The sequence below is a fragment of the Myotis yumanensis genome, unplaced genomic scaffold, assembly GCF_028538775.1.
Source record: "Myotis yumanensis isolate MYYU_CA2020_CCGP unplaced genomic scaffold, mMyoYum1.0.hap1 SCAF_5, whole genome shotgun sequence".
NCBI classification, from domain to species: domain Eukaryota; kingdom Metazoa; phylum Chordata; class Mammalia; order Chiroptera; family Vespertilionidae; genus Myotis; species Myotis yumanensis.
This window is the reverse complement of record NW_027223756.1, coordinates 31,621,339-31,640,429: the sequence shown is the minus strand read 5'-3', so window position 1 is coordinate 31,640,429 and position 19,091 is coordinate 31,621,339. Positions and strand designations below refer to the sequence as shown.

General features: G+C 50.4%; 1 protein-coding gene across 1 annotated transcript in view; it reads right to left on the bottom strand.

Moving 5' to 3' along the window:
• SPOCK1 (SPARC (osteonectin), cwcv and kazal like domains proteoglycan 1) overlaps positions 1 to 19,091 on the bottom strand; it is a 470,635-nt gene that overhangs the window by 62,250 nt on the left and 389,294 nt on the right. Inside the window, exon 6 of the mRNA XM_070414948.1 lies at positions 9,684 to 9,798. Within this exon, the coding sequence (XP_070271049.1) occupies positions 9,684 to 9,798 (115 nt within the window). The remainder of the gene's footprint in view (positions 1 to 9,683; positions 9,799 to 19,091) is intronic.

Sequence of the window (19,091 nt, the reverse complement as noted above, 5' to 3'; positions counted from 1 at the left end):
TCTGGGAACTGCAGCTGCTAAGACTCTCTGTGGTACTCTGAGTGATGCTCTGGAGGCCACCTCGGTCTCCCCCTCCCTAGATACCAAGATGCCATTGTCCCTGACTCCTTTTCAGGGAGCTCCTGGTCTCACACCAATACTGCCCGTCTCCAAGCAAATTATCTTTAAAAGGATATACACTATGTCAAGTAGAAAATGTTTAGCTGCAAATAACAGAATCCTATCCAGTGGACATGCAATGACAGTATATCGAAGGGTCCAAACTATAACAGTATGCCCATATTACAAGTTAGTTTCCTTGTCTCAAGCACATGAGATGAAGTCTAGCTCTTTTGAACAAGAGACTAAAGCATTAGTAGGTCAAGGTGTTAACAAAGGACTCAGAAAGCATTAAAGGCCCTCAGAGTCCTGGACTGGTAAACCCAACTCCTAAATGATCAAAGACAGCCTGACCTGTGCCAGGCACTGGCCCGTGCTGGGCATGGTACTCAAGGCAGTGAGCCGTCTGCAGGGAAAGCTGAGGCTGAACCCCCAGGTGGAGAGGACAGGTGGGCAGGTGCAGATGACAGACAGGAGGCTGGCAGGTGAAGGGACCCCCAAGCAGCCACCCTTCAGTACCTGGGAGGGTGGGGGAAGGAGGGAGGCTGGGAAAGTGCAGGTACCAGGTTCTGAAGCGCGGGGGAGAGCCTGCAGTACCCCAGCCCTGAAGGAACCCAGCGGCAGGCTGGGATCCAGACAGATCAGGCCGGAGAGTGAGGGGACTCAGCTCCATCCTTTCTAAGTCCCAACATGCCCTGGGAGTAGCCTGGCTCAGCACAGTCTCCCAAGTTCTAACAGTTGGAGAAATGCAGGGACAGGAATCCAGACCTCTTCAGCCTCAGTAACACCACTCAGGGTAGTAGTTTCATAGGATTAATAGTCCCCATTATATGTTTGTTTGGTTTTTTTAAAAAAAGGCTTTAAAAAACTTGGCTTAAAGCAATTTTTTTGAAAGTCACTCTTTGAAGTGTTTCTAGGCCCTCTGATTGGTGCGTAATCACAATTCTGATCAAACCCCCCGTCAGCACTGATTTTCTGGTCTTTGGCACCAGCGTCTAACCCTGGCTCTGCAGCATATGCGTCCCCTGTCTAGGTGATTTCCAAAGCTGGGCTGCACTCACATCCCGTGCACATGAGACCCAGAACCCGGCATCTGCACTTTCCCAGCCTCCCTCCTTCCCCCACTCTCCTACGTACTAAAGGGCGCCTGCTTGCCTCACCCCCACAGGCGATGTCTGCAAGAGCCATCTGGCAGACTCAAGCTGGGACAGAGCAGAGCCAGGCCTAGGAGGTCAAAACCAAGTGCTACTCTCTAGGCTGGGATGGGAGCAACAGGCCCCTGTAACTGCTTTCCTGGGGCACCCGGCGATGTGGAGCAGGCGGGCCGTGCTGGTTCTTACACCGATCCTTTTACACGCGAAGGGCAAATGTAGTCAAGTAGGAAGGACTTGCCCTCCACAGCCTGCTACTGCGAGATCTGAACGCTGGGGCTCCCACGTTCTGCAGAGCCCCAGGGTCTTCTCTGCCCTCACCTGCACACCTCCCCTCCAGAACTTTCGCTAAATCCTTCTGGTGCTGTTTCTCATTGTAGCTCATTCTAGGTCTTGAAATAATGAGAAGCACAAGCAGAACTTCTGTGTGAGCAGGTCTGCCTTCTCTAGCCACACAGCTCCCTCTTTCCAGGCGGGAGGGGCCTGGATGCTCCCCTCCTGGGATTGGACAGAACACAGGCTTCACCCTCAGGACACCAACAGGATTTGGAAATGAGTCTGATCCTTCAGACTGAAGAGATCTGGCTTGTTGTTTTGTTTTGTTTGGGCTGCACTACCAACCAATCTGAATATCTATGACTTCCGAGCTTTATCTGCTACTGCTATATATTCCTCAAGTTCAATAATCAAAATCACAATCCTGCTTCCTTCTAATTGTCACTTTCCGTTTTTAAACAATCATCATCATCAAGGTAAAACAGCTATGTTTTTGAACTCTAACTTTATTTCTACAGTTAAAATTGAGCTCCTTTAATTATGACACTGTGCCCCGCCCCTCGGGCCCAGGCCCCACCGCAGCTCTGCATCTGGAAGGAGGAAACCAATGTTTTACAGAGCAGCTGGCTTTGCGGGGTGGCAGTCATTTGCTTCCTTTCCATTATAATTTCAATTTATTTTTTATTGTAATGCTGTCTTTTCACAGCGACAGATAGCAGGGCAATGGAAGAGCAGTCGACTTCGGGACAGATTACAAATGTATTTTCATCTTTGAGGAGCGGAGCAGGTTCGGGAACTGGTGGCTATCAGAGAACATCACGTGGTGGTGAGTGATGAGCCCGGGCCTGTGCTCTGATAAACTCCCAGAGCCAAGCATGCTCTCAGAAAGAAAGGAGAAAGGGAGGGAGGTCGTCAATTCTCTCCCTGGAGAGACCCCATGGGAGAGGGCTGTGTTATCAGGGCAGGGGTGCGTTCTGTGAGCACTGAATGAATGGTAAGAATTAGTTTAAATGTGGGAATGTACGTGTGTGTGTTTCTTTTTCAAAGGAGGCCCGCCCTCTCAGTGGGCATCCCACTCAGTTTGAGAGCACAGCAGCCGCACAGCAGCCGTGAGGGAACCAGCACACGCCCCAGGGAAGGCCTCAAGCCCCTGCTCTGTCACTGAGGAGCTGAGTGGCCTTCGCAAGGGGCAGAAATGCTCCAAATCTCACACTTTCTCAGCAACAGAGATGACATTATTCAGTTGTTAGAAGAATCAAACGTATAATGAAGCTGGTAGCACAGGACACATACTAAGCACCTTATACAGATTATCTCTTGTCACAATGCATCTTTTTCTGTTTTGGGCCATTTTCAATGTTATAAATGTTGGACAACCCTTTAAAAAGGATGAAGGTGGAATATTTGTCAATTTTTGACAATTATTCAGAATTCTGACAAAAAGTCCTCATTAACTTCCATTCTAGTTGGGTGAGACAGACAATGAACAAAATGAGTAAACCAGTTATCTAGCAGATTAGAAGGTGATGCATGGTGAAGAGAAAAATAAAGGAAGAAAGGGGGAGAGACATGCTGGGGGGGGGGGGGGGGGCTTCCGAGAAGGTCACACCTGTGCAGAGTTTTCAGAGGGAGCGAGCCGTGTCCATGGCTGGGAAGGCGGTCCAGGCTGAGGGGATGTCCATGCAAAGCCCAGAGGCAGGAGTGTGATCGACACATTTGAGGGACCCACAGAGGCCTGTGTGCCTGAGGTGAGCAGGCAAGTGGCATAATAACAAAAGCTGGGGACAGAGACCCTAGGGATCATGTTGGGCCTTACAGGTCACTGAAAGGGTTTTAGCTTTTCCTCTTACGAAGAGGGGAAGTCGCTGGTGTGTCTTGAACAGGGGATTACACACTCTGACTTACATTTTACAGAATTGGTTTACTTTGCTCAAAAGAGAAAGAAGGGGCCAGGAGATCAATTAGGAAGCGATTAAAATAAAAGATGAGATGTCTTGGACCACAAGGGAGGTGAAGGTGGTAAGAAGAGGATATATTTGAAAATCAATTTGAAAGCAGAGTCAACATGATTATATGTGGCATTTGAGAACAAGAGAGTTATTGTGTTTGTTTTACTTTAGCAAATCGAAATACAGAGCTGCCGTTAATAAATCCTGCAGGAGGAAGAAACACATGGGGGAAACACCAGGAGTTTGATTGTGGACATGTTAGGCTTGATACCCCATGGGCACCCAAATGGAAACACTGAGCAGTCATTACATGTTTAAGTGTGGAGTTCAAGGGAGCACAGGGAGACAGACAGACAGACAGACAGACACAGACAGACCTGTTTGTACTTACATGAAAACATATCTCTGACATATAAAAGAGGCAGGGTACAAACATTATGTAGAACATGAATCTGATTTTGGATGAGTAAAGTTTAAAAAGTATGTTAGTATATGTATGTCAAAAATAATTGGAAACATATGCAACAAAAAGCTAGTGGACCTGGGAATATGAGGCCCTTTTTGCCATAATATTTGGATTTTATATAAGTATACATTTATAAATTAAAGAATAACAGCAGGAGAAGAGGCCTGTTTGGGTGAACCATCAAAGCTATTAATTTCGAGCACAAATCTCTACCCCCCTCCTCTGGACTCCGGTTAGACCATGGCCACCGCTGCCTCAGTTTACCCTTCTCTTTCTTTGCACCTTTAGCTTTTCCCCATTAGGTGGTATCAAGCGGCCTTCGGCGTGACCAGGAGGACCTGGGTCTCTTCTGTGCAGTGGAATTCACAGAAGCGGAGGAACCTGAGTTCCAAGTCCTGACGAGGAAGGTTTTCTTCTTTGATGCAGCTGCCAATTTAATCCTGAAGCTTTTTTTAAGAAAGTGATGACATTTAGAATAACAAGACCCTAAACATTAAATGTTCCTTTGTATGTTTAATTTCTGACCATAATGTAGTACTGAATAAGAAGGAAATGAAGCCAAATGGAAAGATTAATATAAACTGCTTGTAAATTGCAAGTTTGCAAGCCTGTGCCTTCACCCTGTTACACAATAGCCATCAGAGAAGAATGCTCTTTCCTGGTGCAAAGAGGAGTCTCCATTTCGCTGGGAGCCTCCGCAGCAGGGTGCTCTGGGATTTTTCCACCGAGATGTTGCAGCTGGAAGGGCTCCTTCTCCGTCTCATTGGCACCACCTCCTGTTCCTATTTAAACACTTCGCTTGTGATAAGTAATGGAATTAGACAACCGGCTGTCACCAGGGACTTCCCCCCAGGATCTAGCCCTCGGGCTGAAATCACCACTTGAGAGAAGAGTCACTATCGGCTATTTTTCTACCGTTCCAACCAGCTCCGCTGGCGGGTCGCTCCTTCCTGTTTGGTAAGCCCTGCTGGAAAGAGGCACCCTCCCTCCTCCCCAGCCTTACCTCCCAGCACATGTCAGGCCAGGAAAGGGGTACAGTTCCACAGCCTTCTCCAGAACTTGGGGGTGACTGGCTCCCCAAAAGCTAACCTGTGCCACAGAAGCAAAGAAGGAGCTGTCCTTAGAGATTGTACTGTTCTCTCCATTTCCTCCTCGGATGTCATTCAAGCATCACTGGTGTGGGGAACACAGTGACATTCCTTGCCCGATGACTGACACTTCAAGATCCAGGCAAGTAACATCAGACCCTGGAGAAATTAAATCTAACTCCCACCAAACTCAGCTACAGCCCTTCCACCATCTCAGGCTGACGGCCGCGGACTGTGACCCAGGGTGTGCACAGCTCAGGTCAGTGGGAACAAGGACACGAGGCTGAGGTGGGGCGGCTCTACCCCAGCTCCACCTCAGGCAAGATTCCTTCTGTCGGTGGGTCTCCAGTTTCCTCTGCTGTAATGGGGACTGAACCAGCATCACCGGTGGTCAAACTCGTTTCCTACAGATGCCATCTAACATAGGAAAGCATAAAAACGGGGCCTGTGGGGCAGTTGGAGGCCCCACCCACGTGGCCTTCCCTGGTCCTCAGGGGAAACCTGAGGCCCCTCCACATGGTGTGGAAGAAGGTGAGTGAGAGTGAGATAGATCTTCCCTCGTTTGCTCTCCTTCTGGGAAGTTTTCACCTCAGCCCTGAGGGCGCTCGGAACACCCCCTCCAGTGGACGGAGCCCAGTGGAAGGGTCTTTCTCTGATGAGGGAGCAGGAGGGAGGCAGGTCGGGTGGGACAGCTCAGTTCTGGAAGCACAGAGGAGTTTTAAAAACTTTAATCGTAAGAGACCTCTGTTTTCCCCTTAGATTCTCAACCAGGAAATGAGTAACTCAGATATTTTCTTTTTTAGGACAATTCATTACTCTATACTCCTGAGGCTGAACTGGTATCACAGCGATAAGAGAGATAAAACAATTAAGCAATTGTCCAAGGTCATGAGATAATTTAGAGATGTGAGAGGAAATATTCAGAGATATTAAAAGATGCCCACCCCCTCCGCCATGTCCTCAGGGACCACATCAAAGGAGGGATGCCAGAAAGAACAAAGAGAAGAAAAGAAAATCAGCCACTTGGTTTTTGATTTCCCCAAAACAGTCTTGAAACTTAAAGCCAAGGCAGGAAGAGGCAGAGATGTCCACAGGGTTCAGAAGGAATGAGTCAGACCTGCCCGCACACACCTTCACACTCACAGCCAGTACTGATCAAGGGTGGAGCTACAGAGTGACATTTTGGGAAGAAGAAGAACAGATAGAGGCAGGTGAGTTCCTGGGAAAGGTTCTGCTTACCACAGTTCTCCCTGTCTCCAGCCCATCTTCGGGGACTGGGCAGGGAAGAGGCACCTGTGAAACCCCAGACGGTGCAGAGCCCCAGCAGCAGAGAGGACCTGTGGTTTGCTGTCGATATGAAATCTAACTGGGGGCAAGCCTTGCCAAACTACCCTCGGCAGAGAATAGACATGGCTGCCCAGCTGACCCAAGGAGAGAGCCCTGGGATAGCAGCCTTACCACAGTCTTTCCTGACACTAGGTCACAGGGCATCCTCAAGTTCTCTGTGACCATGAAGGGGGCCAGAGAGGGGCTGTGTGAGGACGAGGGCACCCACAAGAGTAGGACACAGAAGAAAGAGGGTACAGGATGGCCTTCCTAGACATGGGATCTCAAACATCTCCCGTTGTTTGCAGTGATGAGCGCTGAAGGCCAACGGACTGGAGATGCGAGCACTCCACAAGGGTGGGTGCCAAAGAGAGACGGACAGCACCAGCAGCCGCTTCCCCCAGCATCGCAGCTCATAGGCCCCCACCCACCCCTGCCTTTCTAGAATTTTGACAGGACTCTGATTTGACGGAATTGACCTGGAAGTGACTACATTAATGCTTTCATCAGAAGATTGAAAATAAAATATTAACAATAATAATAATAAAGATGCCACATTCTGACACACCCGCATTGTGAGACCATGAAATGTCATTTCTGTAAGAGGCGCAGAAACAAGACTGCTTCTGACGCGGTCCAGAGCCACACGCACCACCAAGGTCAAGACGGCCACACCCGCTGCCCAAAGCTTTGGGAGGAGCAGGACAGGAAAGGGGAGGTGGACCACGTGGTCGCTCCTCCTCCTCCCTCCACCCCCACAGCTAAGTTGCCAGAAGGAAGCTGCCTTTCATGTCACCTCTGACCTCTCCCTCACCCATTGGTCCTCTTCATCCCCAGTGCTTAGCACTCACTGCCCCTCAGTCCTGTGAGAGCTGCATGGAGAGAACTGTCAGATCAGACGAAAAGGTTGGCCTTCCCCTGGTTGATTTTGTCCAGGTAAAATGCTATTAATTTTATCATCCCACATAATGACCCTAGGGGTTTGTCAATGTCCTCACTGCCCATAATACGTCCTTATCCTCCAGGGAAACACCCATCATATCCGTCTGAAAAAGTTAAGCATTACACCCTGATAGGGGATTCTAGTTTCCTCCACTAGCATATTGTTGGACATGTAATACATTAACTACAGCTATTCAGTCTTATCATCCACAGGTAGTTGCTTCCCTGCCCGCCCTGCTTAGATAACACTCTGCTGTGATCACAGCCCAAGAGGACGGCCTCAGAGCCTCACGGAAAGAACTGTACCAAGTGTGGCCACAAGACCCTTTGTGCAGCAGCCTCACTGTGACGGGCGCTACTTCTTAGACACACGCCAGATGACGTCAGAGACTGGTGTGGAGTTCCAGGGCTCTTCCCAGGGGCAGGCAACGTCAGAAAAGCAAACTGTTGACCCAAACGCCAGCGGAACACACAACAGTTACATGGGACTGAAGGACTGAGAGAAATATACTTTTGATAATTTGTTCTAGAACAGTGTCACTATGATTTTATTGTTCTCATTTCTGACAGGTGTGTGATGAAGTCCCTCCTCTTTCTTCCTGGTCTAGCTCTCACTATTAACATCGTGGTCTATGCTCCACAAACATTTGGAAATGAAACACTTTTGAATGGTATTCTTGTCCCCGCCCCCGAGCTCTCAGAATTCAGGAACAGCACTGTTTTCCGAGTCTCTTTACTTTTAATGGCCGTGTGATTACTCACACAGGCTTGATAAAAATGAGTTCCCATTTCTACTAGCATGTGACTGGCCAAGTGAATCGCAGGCGAGGCCGTGGCTGGAGCGTCACACTGCAGAGGGAACTGCACTCAGTCAGGGGTGAGAGCCCACCATTAAGAACAGGGCTGCACTGCACTGGGAGGACCACCAGCCTCCCAGGAAACCGGCCTGTTACCCAGCGTGGCGGGTCGGCAACCTCAGCAGAGCCAGTGCCCGCGAGGAGAGGGCATTCACCCCCGTGTGTGACATGCAGGCAGCGCGGTGGGGATGTGTTTCTTGGTTTGGTTTCTGTGCTTCGAATGGAAGAGTAAATAAAAGCAATAAACTATGCACCTAGAACAACAGAGGCCACTGGGATTTCCTAAGAGGAGCTTAACGAATCTCCCACAGAAGTTAACTGCTGAGCTCTGTAGTTGCTCCACACCACAGGGCTTAGGTTCTCCGTCCACACTACAAGGAGGGCGGTGGACGGCTGCTAGCATTTCTCACTGCAGTTGTATAAGTGAGTCAGGCCACTGTGCAATGCCATCAGCTTCTTGGTAATCAAGAGTAACCTATGGAGATTATTTGTGACCAGTGACTTATGGTTTACCCACTGTCCCTCCACATTCTGAGTAAATCTCCCAAAGGGCCCTTTAACACAATATTTCTAGTCACCATCATAAACACATTTAGACTTGAACATCACCTATGTGCCCTGAAAAGGCAATACAATCTAAAAAGGGACAAATGGATAAACACTCACACCCTTTCATCCTTCTCTGTTACAAAGAAAAGACACTAGGTGACATGCGCGAATATGCACACACACACGGACACACACAGGGACAAGAACACATACAAGGACACACACTCACACACAGGGACACATACACAGGAACACACACACACACAGGGACATACGCACACACACTGGGACGTGCACCGTCTTCAATGGACCAGCCAGCTCTAACTGAGAAAGCCCAGGTCCACAGAAGGCAGCCTTCTATCCCGGGTCTCACTAGGAACGCCCCAAAAGGAGCTGAGACCAGTGGGACGGCACTACTTTCTCCACTATGAACACATTCTCATAAGCCCAGCCTTCCCCTCCTCTCGGCCACAGAAGGGCAACGGCTGCCCTGGGAGGCTGCCCCCTGCCTGTGTCCCCTGGCCCTGTGCTGTCCACAAGCAGAATGCACTAATAGGGAAATGCTTTTGGGGGGAAGACTCTCCGCCGTTACGAAATCTCTGCAGTCTCTGTTTTGAAATTCGGCCTTGAGACGTTCAAAGGACTCAGATTAGAGTTCAAGGAAGACCAAGATGTGCCCCAGGGAAGGCCCTGGTCTTAGACACTGAAAATCTGCCCTTCCTACTTGAGCCAGTTCAACCTCTCGAAGAACCTAGTGCATGTCTTGGACCAGCAGAATTCATTCAAAGACGCCAGCTCTTCTTCTTTCTAATGGTGTGAGATCCCTGAATAAGCCGCAGTACTTGCCAAGTAAGCCTCTCTCCCCGCCTGGGCTGGACCGGCTCATAAACACCACAGGGCTGGCATCTGGGCAGAGTTGGCCACACCCTCCCTCCCCGCCCACCCGCCCTCCTTCAGGGCCTCCCCTGCGATCCACTCACCATTCTTCTCTGCCTTGTGCTTCGGAGGCTCGGGCTCGGGGAGACATGGGCAGGGCCCGTCACAGAGGGTGCTGAGGCTCTTGCCAGTGGAACAAGCGTGGAACTCCATCTTGCACTGCGGAGGAGAGAGAGGACAGGCCTTAGGGGCAGCCGGGCAAGTGCCCTCTGGGCTTCATCAGGGAACAGCGTGCCCTCTGTGTGCACAGGGCAAAGACGGGGCATGCGGAGCTGTCTTGGGTACAGTCGGAATTACAGCACACGGAATGAGACATGTTTCTCCAGGGGCACAGTCACATCTAAAACTGCTGCAGCAGCACAGGGAGGCTGGCTTAGTAAGGGCTAAACGCAACGTGACTGTTAATCAAGGTATTCGTCTGGAACCACATCTTGGAGTCCCACAGGCTCCACAAGACCACTCCTCCCACCCCCCACCCCCCCCCCCACAGCAGAGGCACCTTCTCCACGTTTCCTTGTCCTGAGTGGAACATGCCTGGTCCCTCTCAGCTGCCCCCATGCTCCTTCTGGGGAGGAGAGTATCTACTTAGTTAACCGTTCAGTAACTATCTATTTCCTGTGGTATGTGTGAGGCCCAGCACTTCCCTTTGGAACCAGAGGAGTCAATGCTTTTGTTTAAACCATTCAAACCCAAGTCTGCACAGTCTTTCCCTGGAGGACACCTGTGGTTCGAACCAGCCCGAGACTGGCGGAAGCAGCCACCTGGTTCTCAGACTCATGATGGAAGCCCCAAAGCCACCCATCCACTTGCAGCCCTGGCCTCTGTGACGACGGGCTACCCCCACCACTTTCTGCTGCTCTTTACTCCTGAGTCTCAACCGATTCAGAACACAGGCAGGAGAGAAGGGTGCGATTCACAGGGGCACAAGGCCTCCACAGGTAACAGCCTTTTTTATGCTGACATTACAAAATAAGAGACTGAGGCTTGGAGCTGAAATAACAGAAGATGCTGACAGGGGCGGAGCTAGGAGCCACAGGCCTGTCTGACCCATGTCACTGCCTCCATCCTGTGATGGGCTTGAGGGAACAGACAGCGGCTCTGCGCTCTGGGTTGCTATGGGCTGCATCTGACCTGAGAGCTCACCCCCTTTTGACTGTAAAATCTTCAAGATCAAGGCCTGTGTGCAGTCAGTCTTCTGCAAAGGCCCTTGGGTTCGGGACCATGTTTCTCTGGTGGAGGTTCAGAGGAGGAGGAGGAGGAGATAGGCGAATTTTACCCCCGCGGAGCTCTTATCTGGTGCCATGGGGGATGGTTTAAAAGAAAGAAAAGAGGAGATACAGCCCTTGCCCTTGGAGAACACTAATGCATGGAAAAGGCCAGTAGCATTTGCAAAGCAGCACACGTGAGTGCAGATGAATGCTGGCCCATTGTGAGAGGCCCGGCCAGTCACCCCATACCAATTACCCAGCGAGGGGAAGGGCTCTCAGCCGCTTCTAAGTGTCCTGGAGTCGCTCTCGTGGAACTCCACTGTCACCACAGCCGCTGCCGACCCGTGCGGGAGCAGCAGACAGGCCTCCAGGGCGCTGGCTCCCTCTTCATGCAGAACTCTCTTCCGTGCGTACCTGCCAGGTGTCTAGGATACGCCCAGTGTGCTCATAGGAGATGCGGGGTTGGGTGAAGAAAGCCATGGCCCCAGCCTCACACATTAACTGACTTAATGAGGAAGCAAAAACCGGTGTTCTTCTGCAGCCGTGTGGACGTGACCGCGAGGGGAGGCAGGATGGTGTCTATGGAGGGACGCAGCATAGAAGAGAGCCCCAGGGATGGGCATGAGACAGGCCAGTGAGCCAGGACAAGGTGGACAGGGAAGCTGAGACAGAGCTGAACAAGCTGGCAGACACTTTACAGCAGACACAGGCCACCTCCTAGAGAAAACATCTAGGCCTCAGTTGTAGTTCAGCTCCAGACCCAGAAAAGCAGCAAACCAGGTGGGCGACACCAGGACCAGCTGCAATGACTAATGACCCCCTGCCCGGACCCTGACCCATCAGTAGAGACCATGGCCCTGAAAGAACATGCCTGGAAAACTGAGACCCTGCCCCGAGATTCCCACCTGCATGAGAGATAAAAGCCTCAAGACAAAGACCCAGTACACAATCTCCCCCTGGGGAGCAGCCCACTCCATTCTCTTTCCCTTCTTCTTCCCTCTCTTCTTCCCCCACAGCACCTGTCCCTTAAACTCTAAGGGACCCCACGAGGCTTGCAACAAGGGGAGCAATGGGCAGCGGCAGCTCATCCCAGACTAACCCCCTGAACCTGTCTCCAAGCCCCCCTTTTCTCTGACTTCCCAGGGAGCGAAGGCAGCCCAGTCTAGGCTCTCCTGTTGCTTCTTCTGTGCTAAGCCCTTCCGCAGCTTTCATAAACATTCTCATAGTCCCCTGGGCTCAGGTGTGAGCTCTTTCCTACACAAAGTCCAGAACCCTGCCGGTTGGCCCTAGGCAGACCTGCTCAGGGCGAGGTCCCCTGTAAGGTGACAGGAACACCTGCAGACCGTCCAGGGGACAGGTAAGCAGAGGAACGCTGTCAGCGGCAAGTGCGTCTCCACTGCAGGCTTCATTTCAGAGAGCACGGCGCATGCTCAGGTGCGGTGCGGGGCGAGTGTGAAGACACTGGCCAGCCCCCTCCCCCTCCTCCCCTGGGCCTGCTCTCTGGAACAACCCTCCATTTCAGACTGGCACCCTGCCCCGAGATTCCCACCTATCTGTCAACAGCATCCCCAAAGCTAATTTAGGGGAAACTGTGAAATTTTTTTAATAAAAATTTGTTTTATGAAGTCAAATGTAGTACATTTACTTACCATAAAGCCTTATCACACTGCCACTGTAACTGCCTGTTTCTATCTGTGATGGGCTGTAACACTTTCCCCAAGCGTCCTCCGGCTCCCTGGAAGAGGGGCCCACACGCCCGCACCGCCCTGCTTACAGCACCCTGGGCTGTGAGCCTACCTCTTAGAGTCCGCCCTGAAGGTGGAAAAGCAAAACACAAACTACAAACTGACATTCTTGGGAACTGATGAGGGACACCCATAAGTCCTCACTGTAGAAAAAAACAAAATTTGGGGGATATAAAAAAAAGAGAGGAGGAAATAGGTATAAAATAGGTATTTTTTGGATTTGGAGTGGAGAGCCAGTCAATGACACAAAGCTCACAAGTGGCCAAAGCTAAGGCAGGCCTGCAGCTCCAGGGGCAGGGGACAGAGACCCAGGGCAATGAGTGGGTCCCGTCACAGTCACTGCCGCCTGGGGGAGCCCTCCGCCCTCAGGGTCTGAGCAGCCAGGAATCAGCCCTGCTCTGGCCTCCACTCTCCCTCCAGAGGGAAAGCTCTACACCTTGCCTTAGGGGTGAAATTGCATGTCTCATAAAAGATATTTTGAAGTCCTAACACCCAGTATTGCAGAATGTGGATTCAGAAATAGGGTCTTTATAAAGACAATGATCCTATATAATCTAATATGCAAATCGACCAAATGGTGGAATGACTGGTCACTATAACGTGCCCTGCCCCCTGCCCCCTGCCCCCCCTTCCCCCCCAGGGAGGTGACTGGCAGCAGCAATTGGGGGGCAGAGCCAGCCAGTGAGTGGTGCCAGACCACCAGCCAATGATGGTGCCAGCAGGGGCCCCCGATCGCCCCACCCGCTAGTCGCCCCACAGATGGTCCTTATCACCGGCCAGGCATAGGGACCCTACCCTATATATTGGATTTAAATCTCTTAGATTCAAAAATTAAAACCTGGCAAGGCTACTCTAACACTGAAAAAACAGGATGATGCTGCGATGACATACATGGACTCTGGCTTGCACATTTTGTGGTCCGCCCTGATATTGACACTTATAACTGTGTGACAAAGCCAATTACTTAACTTCTCTTTGCTTCAGTTTTTCCACCCATAAGATGGGGAAAATGGTACTATTGCCTCAGAAGGATCATGTTATGTACTACTTTTTATGATCAGGGCAAAAAAATGTAGCTGCCCAAACAACAGCAAGATGCTTTTCACCTGTATGAAAAGTATGGTCACTGGTGCATACAGCGTCCTGGATTGCAAGAGGGATGTCTGACTGCCGGTTTAGGCCCGACATCCCCCGAGGGATCCCAGATTGTGAGAGGGCATAGGCCGGGCTGAGGGGCACCCCCCGCCCCTTCAACGTTCACAAATTGTGTGCACCAGACCTCTAGTGTTGTAAATGAGCTCGTTAGGGTGGGTCACAATCCAATAGGGTGTGCTTTCCAGAAGGGGAACCTTGGACTCAGAGAAAGAGGAGTGCAGAGGGGAGAGGATGGTGTGAAGACACAGGGAGGATTTTTTGGCCGTGCTTACAGCTGCCAGGAGCTAGGAGAGGGGCATGAGATGGAGTCTCCCTCACGCCTCAGAAGGAACCAACCTGCCCACACTCAATTCCAGACTTCCACCTCCAGACTGGGACGCAATGCATTTCTGCTGTTTAAAACCCCCAGTTTGTGGCACTTTGGTACAGCAGCCCTAGCAAACGGATGTACCTTCCATCCAGATCTTTAAGAAGAGATGGCCTCTGAGGAATGCAAACACCTGTCTTACTTAGGTTTATAGAGCACAGATCTTGTGCCAAGATGGCTCGGCTCTCCTGGAACGAAGTAAATAACAGGAACGGCAGGGCAGCCTCGGGACACAGAGCAGCTGGACGTAAAGAACTGGGCCAAATTTTATCAGCTGTGACTCCCGCCCACAACAGAGGAAACATGAAAAATTCAAGCCTTTATATTGACTTTATGATGAAGAAGTTAAATAAATAATTGGCCATAACTATTTAAAAGAGGAAAGTTGAGAAAGTAGGAAATCCGTTAAGTATTGTGCTGGGACCCATTTCATACAAATGCAAATATAAATGTAAATGCGAACCCCGAAACTCCCAGACCCTCCACCTACTGCTGGAGAAGTGCCTCTCCCAGCATCACGGGGACAGAGAAGACAGGGAGAGCCAGAGATTCACGACTGAGCAGAAATATTCGAAATGTTGACCTACTTCAAAATAAAGGTGCCAGCAGATTTCACAACCAATCTTCCCTCCCGTTTTGCATAACACACCGAACCAGGGAGCCTTTGCCAGCAAAGGGCCAGTAAATCCTTCTCTTCTATGATTTGTAAAGGAAAACTAATCACCTCTGTCTGGTTCACTGCTCACGCAGGTCTCCCCCGAGAGCAATTCCCCACCACTCACACTCTTCGCTTTGCCTTGCATGCTTTGGGTATTATTTTTAACATTTTATATAAATTGCTTTCTCCACTGTTTTTCATCAACCTATCATCTATTTTTAAACCAGACTGTTGACAGTTCACAGTTGACAATTGTGTTCACAGTTGATGAATTCTGATTTGTTTTTACTCCCCTAAAGTCATGTCAAAGAAAGGGGGGAGGATAAACTCACAGCTCTGCTGTCTTTAGTAATGGGGCACAAAGTGAGTGGCTGCCGACTGCACACCCTACTCCTGAGGGAGGGAAGTACAGCCGTCCGTCTCTGCCCAGGGCCCCAGTGTGTCCGTGGTCATCAGGAGGAAGCAGTGAAGAGACTTTAGTCCCATTCAGAGTTTACCAAAGACATTATATATATATATATATATATTTCCCTTCTTTATTTATTGAGTGCCTACTATGGGCCAGGCCCTAATCTAAGGCCATGAACCAACAGCAGGACCAAGGCCCTATCTTCATGGAGTTTATGAGGCTGGTGCTGGTGAGGGCTGCGGGCAGGCACAAAGGACAGCGAGAGACAGAGAAGGATGGGGTGGGGACGTGTATTCAACTGCTGTGATTTTAGCATGGACTGTATATTAGGTGAATTGAATAACTGTTCTTGTGGATATAATAATATCTGCTAAGGTGGTTGTCATGTAGGAAATGCCTGTTTCCTTTCCTTAGGGGAAAGGTGCCCCAATGCCTGCAAATTATTTCTAAATGATTTAGGGTGAAAAGTATATATGTGCAGGGAGAGAGCGAGAGTGAGAGCGAGAGCGAGAGAGAGAGAGAGAGAGAGAGAGAGAGAGAGAGAAAACACTGCAAAGTGTTAAGAACTGCCAAATCTCGGTGGTGGGTAAACAAGTATACATAGCATTATTCTTCCTCATGTTTAATAATTATTAAACCAACAGCCGGGGGAACATAATGAAACTTCCTTTGCCCAGTGGTGCTAGGAAATCTCTTCCCAGAAACCACTCCTACTTGCTCTCTGAACTGCTCCATCTACAGTGCCCGGCCACCTGCCTGCTGCAGGGACTTTCTCCCGGGCCTCCCTGCTAGAGGGTGAGCTCTCAGGGGAGGGGGGCGGGGAGGATCTTGTTCAACGCCTGCAGGATTAGCCTAGGACTGTACAGAGCAGGCCTTCAGCAAGGATTTGCCAGACAAATGGCTGAGTTCTCCTGAATCACAGTTCTCTCCATGGATGTAAGCCAGCAACACTGAACCCCAGGCCCTTGGACCTGCAGCATTTCAGGTCTTGCAAAGACACTTGTGTTGCATGCAGGACAACTGAGGCTGGAAGAAGAATGGCATCTTGTCGCAGGTCATTCTCTTAAGTCACTTCTCCTGACCGTGTTTATCTTGTCACGATGCCGCCAATCCTCCTTCAGGGAACGAGGAAGGGATTTCAGTCCCGTCCATGCACCATCTGTGGCAGGCTTCCTTTTAGAGCCAAGGCTGAATGAATGTCCTTTAACTCCTGTAACAAAGCGCGTGCACATGGAATGCCAAAGGCAAGGGGCCAGGCCCCACGTGAGGGGAGCTGAGGCAGACACCATCTCTCCTAAGGCAGGAGGAATCTACGAGATGAGTCACAACTCTGAGCCAACTCCTCCAGCCTTCCTGAACCCAACAGTGCCAGACCTTGGTGAGGGGAGCCACCTCGGGGTGTCTGCCCCCCCGCCCCCCGCCCCAGCATGCCTCCAGGTTCACTCCCACTCCCTGCCCTGGTCCCATGTCCGTGCTTTATGCTCAGCACACACCTGAGGCTTCCTCACCCTCCCTTGCTGCTTCTCACTCTGGGACTTGTTCTGCTATCCACTCTGCCTGGGATCCTTTGAAGTCTGGATAATATTTTGAAATTTAAATTTCTGTGGGATCTTTTTCTCTATCTGGAATTAGGGGGGACAGTGCAAATGAGGAAGGACTGCCAGGAATGCGACAGGAAAGGCAGGGCCACGCACGGCCTCACCAAGCACGGCCTGGAAGCAGCAAAGAGTTCCAGCCCCAAAGGGGCCCCAAAGACGGGGACACTTAAATGTCCCTCCCTGCTCCCCTCATCTCCTCCAGGCCTTTGCTCCAATGTCACCTGCTCGTTGATGGCTTCTCTCTTTTTATCCCTTTAAAATCATAACCGCATCCCCAGTCCACCTACACCGCCTTACTGTGCCTTTTTCATATAACACCCGTCATCTAGTACAGTGTACAAATTTCTTGTTTTACTTGCTGTTTTCTATTTGTCTAGAATGTGGTCACGAGAAGGGGATCTTTGTTTTGTTCACTGCTGTAGCTATTGCTGGTGGAAATAATGTCCTCTCACCGAGACGCGGGAAAAGCATTTCGGAGGGTGAGGTTTCGCGGTAAGATTTATTGAAGAAGCTGCAGCAAACGCAAAGGACTGGCCTGGATTCAGCTCTGTGTCTCATCTCTGTCCGTCCTGCCACAGGAAAAGTCTAGACTTGTCTTCAAGCTCAGTACTAAAGCCCAGGGTACAAAAGTTCTGTATCCTTGGCTCAATCCCCTGCAATCTTGCCACCATCCAGCCAGGTTAGTCTGCATCCCAGCTGCACCCTAGCTGGCTGCGCCCAGGCCACAGGGGAGAACATGTGAGCAAACAGGGTGAGGGAACAGGGTGAGGGCATGTTATGGAGAGAGAGAGAGAGAGAGAGAGAGAGAGATCCTTTGTTAGGCTGATTATATTATCTCGGGTTTGGGAAGGACCAGGCTCTACTTCAAACTAAATCAACTTCCCAATCTTTCGGGGCTGGCATTGGGCCCACCCCTTAACCAATGTATTTCCTAGATCCTCCAGGGTTCTGTGGCCCTTATCCAATCCAATCCTTTCCCCAGGCCAACACTCCCCCTTAGGGTCATCATCTTAGTTCTTACTGCACATGCCTCAAAGTGAAAGCAACTCCGCCCACCCCATGCCTTCTCAGCCTCTACTGTGCCTGTGCCCAGCAGGAGTTTCTCCTGCTGTTCTTGTTCCTCCTGGGTAAGGACTGGTTATCTGCTTCTGGGACTCAGGGTCCCCTGGGGAGTGTGTGAAGTGGTAGCTTCCTAGTGAAGCAGGCCCATGTTTATTAGGCTTAATAGTGTCTGATTCCCTTTGCTCCCTCCTTTGTTAATATCTAGCTACTTACGCTAACATTTCCAAAGTATCTGACCCATAGTAGGTGCTGAATAAAAATAGGTTGAATAGCCCTGGCTAGTATGGCTCAGTTGGTTGAGCGGTATCCCATGCAGCAAGAGGTCACTGTGTCATTCCCGGTCAGGGCACATGCCTGGGTGGTGGGCTCAGTCCCCAGTAGGGGGTGTGCAGGAGGCAGCCGATCAATGTTTCTCTATCTCCTTCTCCCTTCCTTTCTCTCTAAAATCAATAATAAAAACCCACCATAATTTAAAAATATGTTCAGTAAAGGAACGAGTGAAGGAAAGTGATGGCCTGTGTGCAGTGGTGCCTCCCAAACCAGCACTTCCACCCTCACCCCAGTGTCTGGCTATGAATAGGAGCTCAGACCCTTGACAGGACCCCAAGAAAGGCAAAGCTCACAAGATGACGGAGGAGAGTTTCCTCCCAGCACTGGAGGAGAGGGGCTCCTGGTAGAAATAAAGCTATTTACACAACAGTGAAGAGGTATGCCACTTCAGGAAGCAGGGACAGCTGGGAGACCTTCCCTCTTCCTTGCCTGGCTCGTTTCCCCTCCAGGCAGGCCTCCTGGGTTTCCAGCCTCGGTGCCCAGTGCCACTCTCTCTCACTGCGCTCAGCATACTGCTCCCACGTGCCTGTTTACATACCTGCCTCCTGCAGGAAATATGCATCTTTGTCTAGGGCAGGGGTTCTCAACCTGTGGGTCGTGACCCCTTTGGCGGTCAAACAACCCTTTCACAGGGGTCGCCTAAGACCATCCTGCATATCAGATATTTATATTACGATTCATAACAGTAGCAACATTACAGTTATGAAGTAGCAACAAAAATAATTTTATGGTTGGGTCACAACATGAGGAACTGTATTTAAAGGGCCAGAAGGTTGAGAACCACTGCTCTAGTGTCTAGGACAGTGATGGCGAACCTTTTGAGCTCGGCGTGTCAGCATTTTGAAAAACCCTAACTTAACTCTGGTGCCGTGTCACATGTAGAAATTTTTTGATATTTGCAACCATAGTAAAACAAAGAT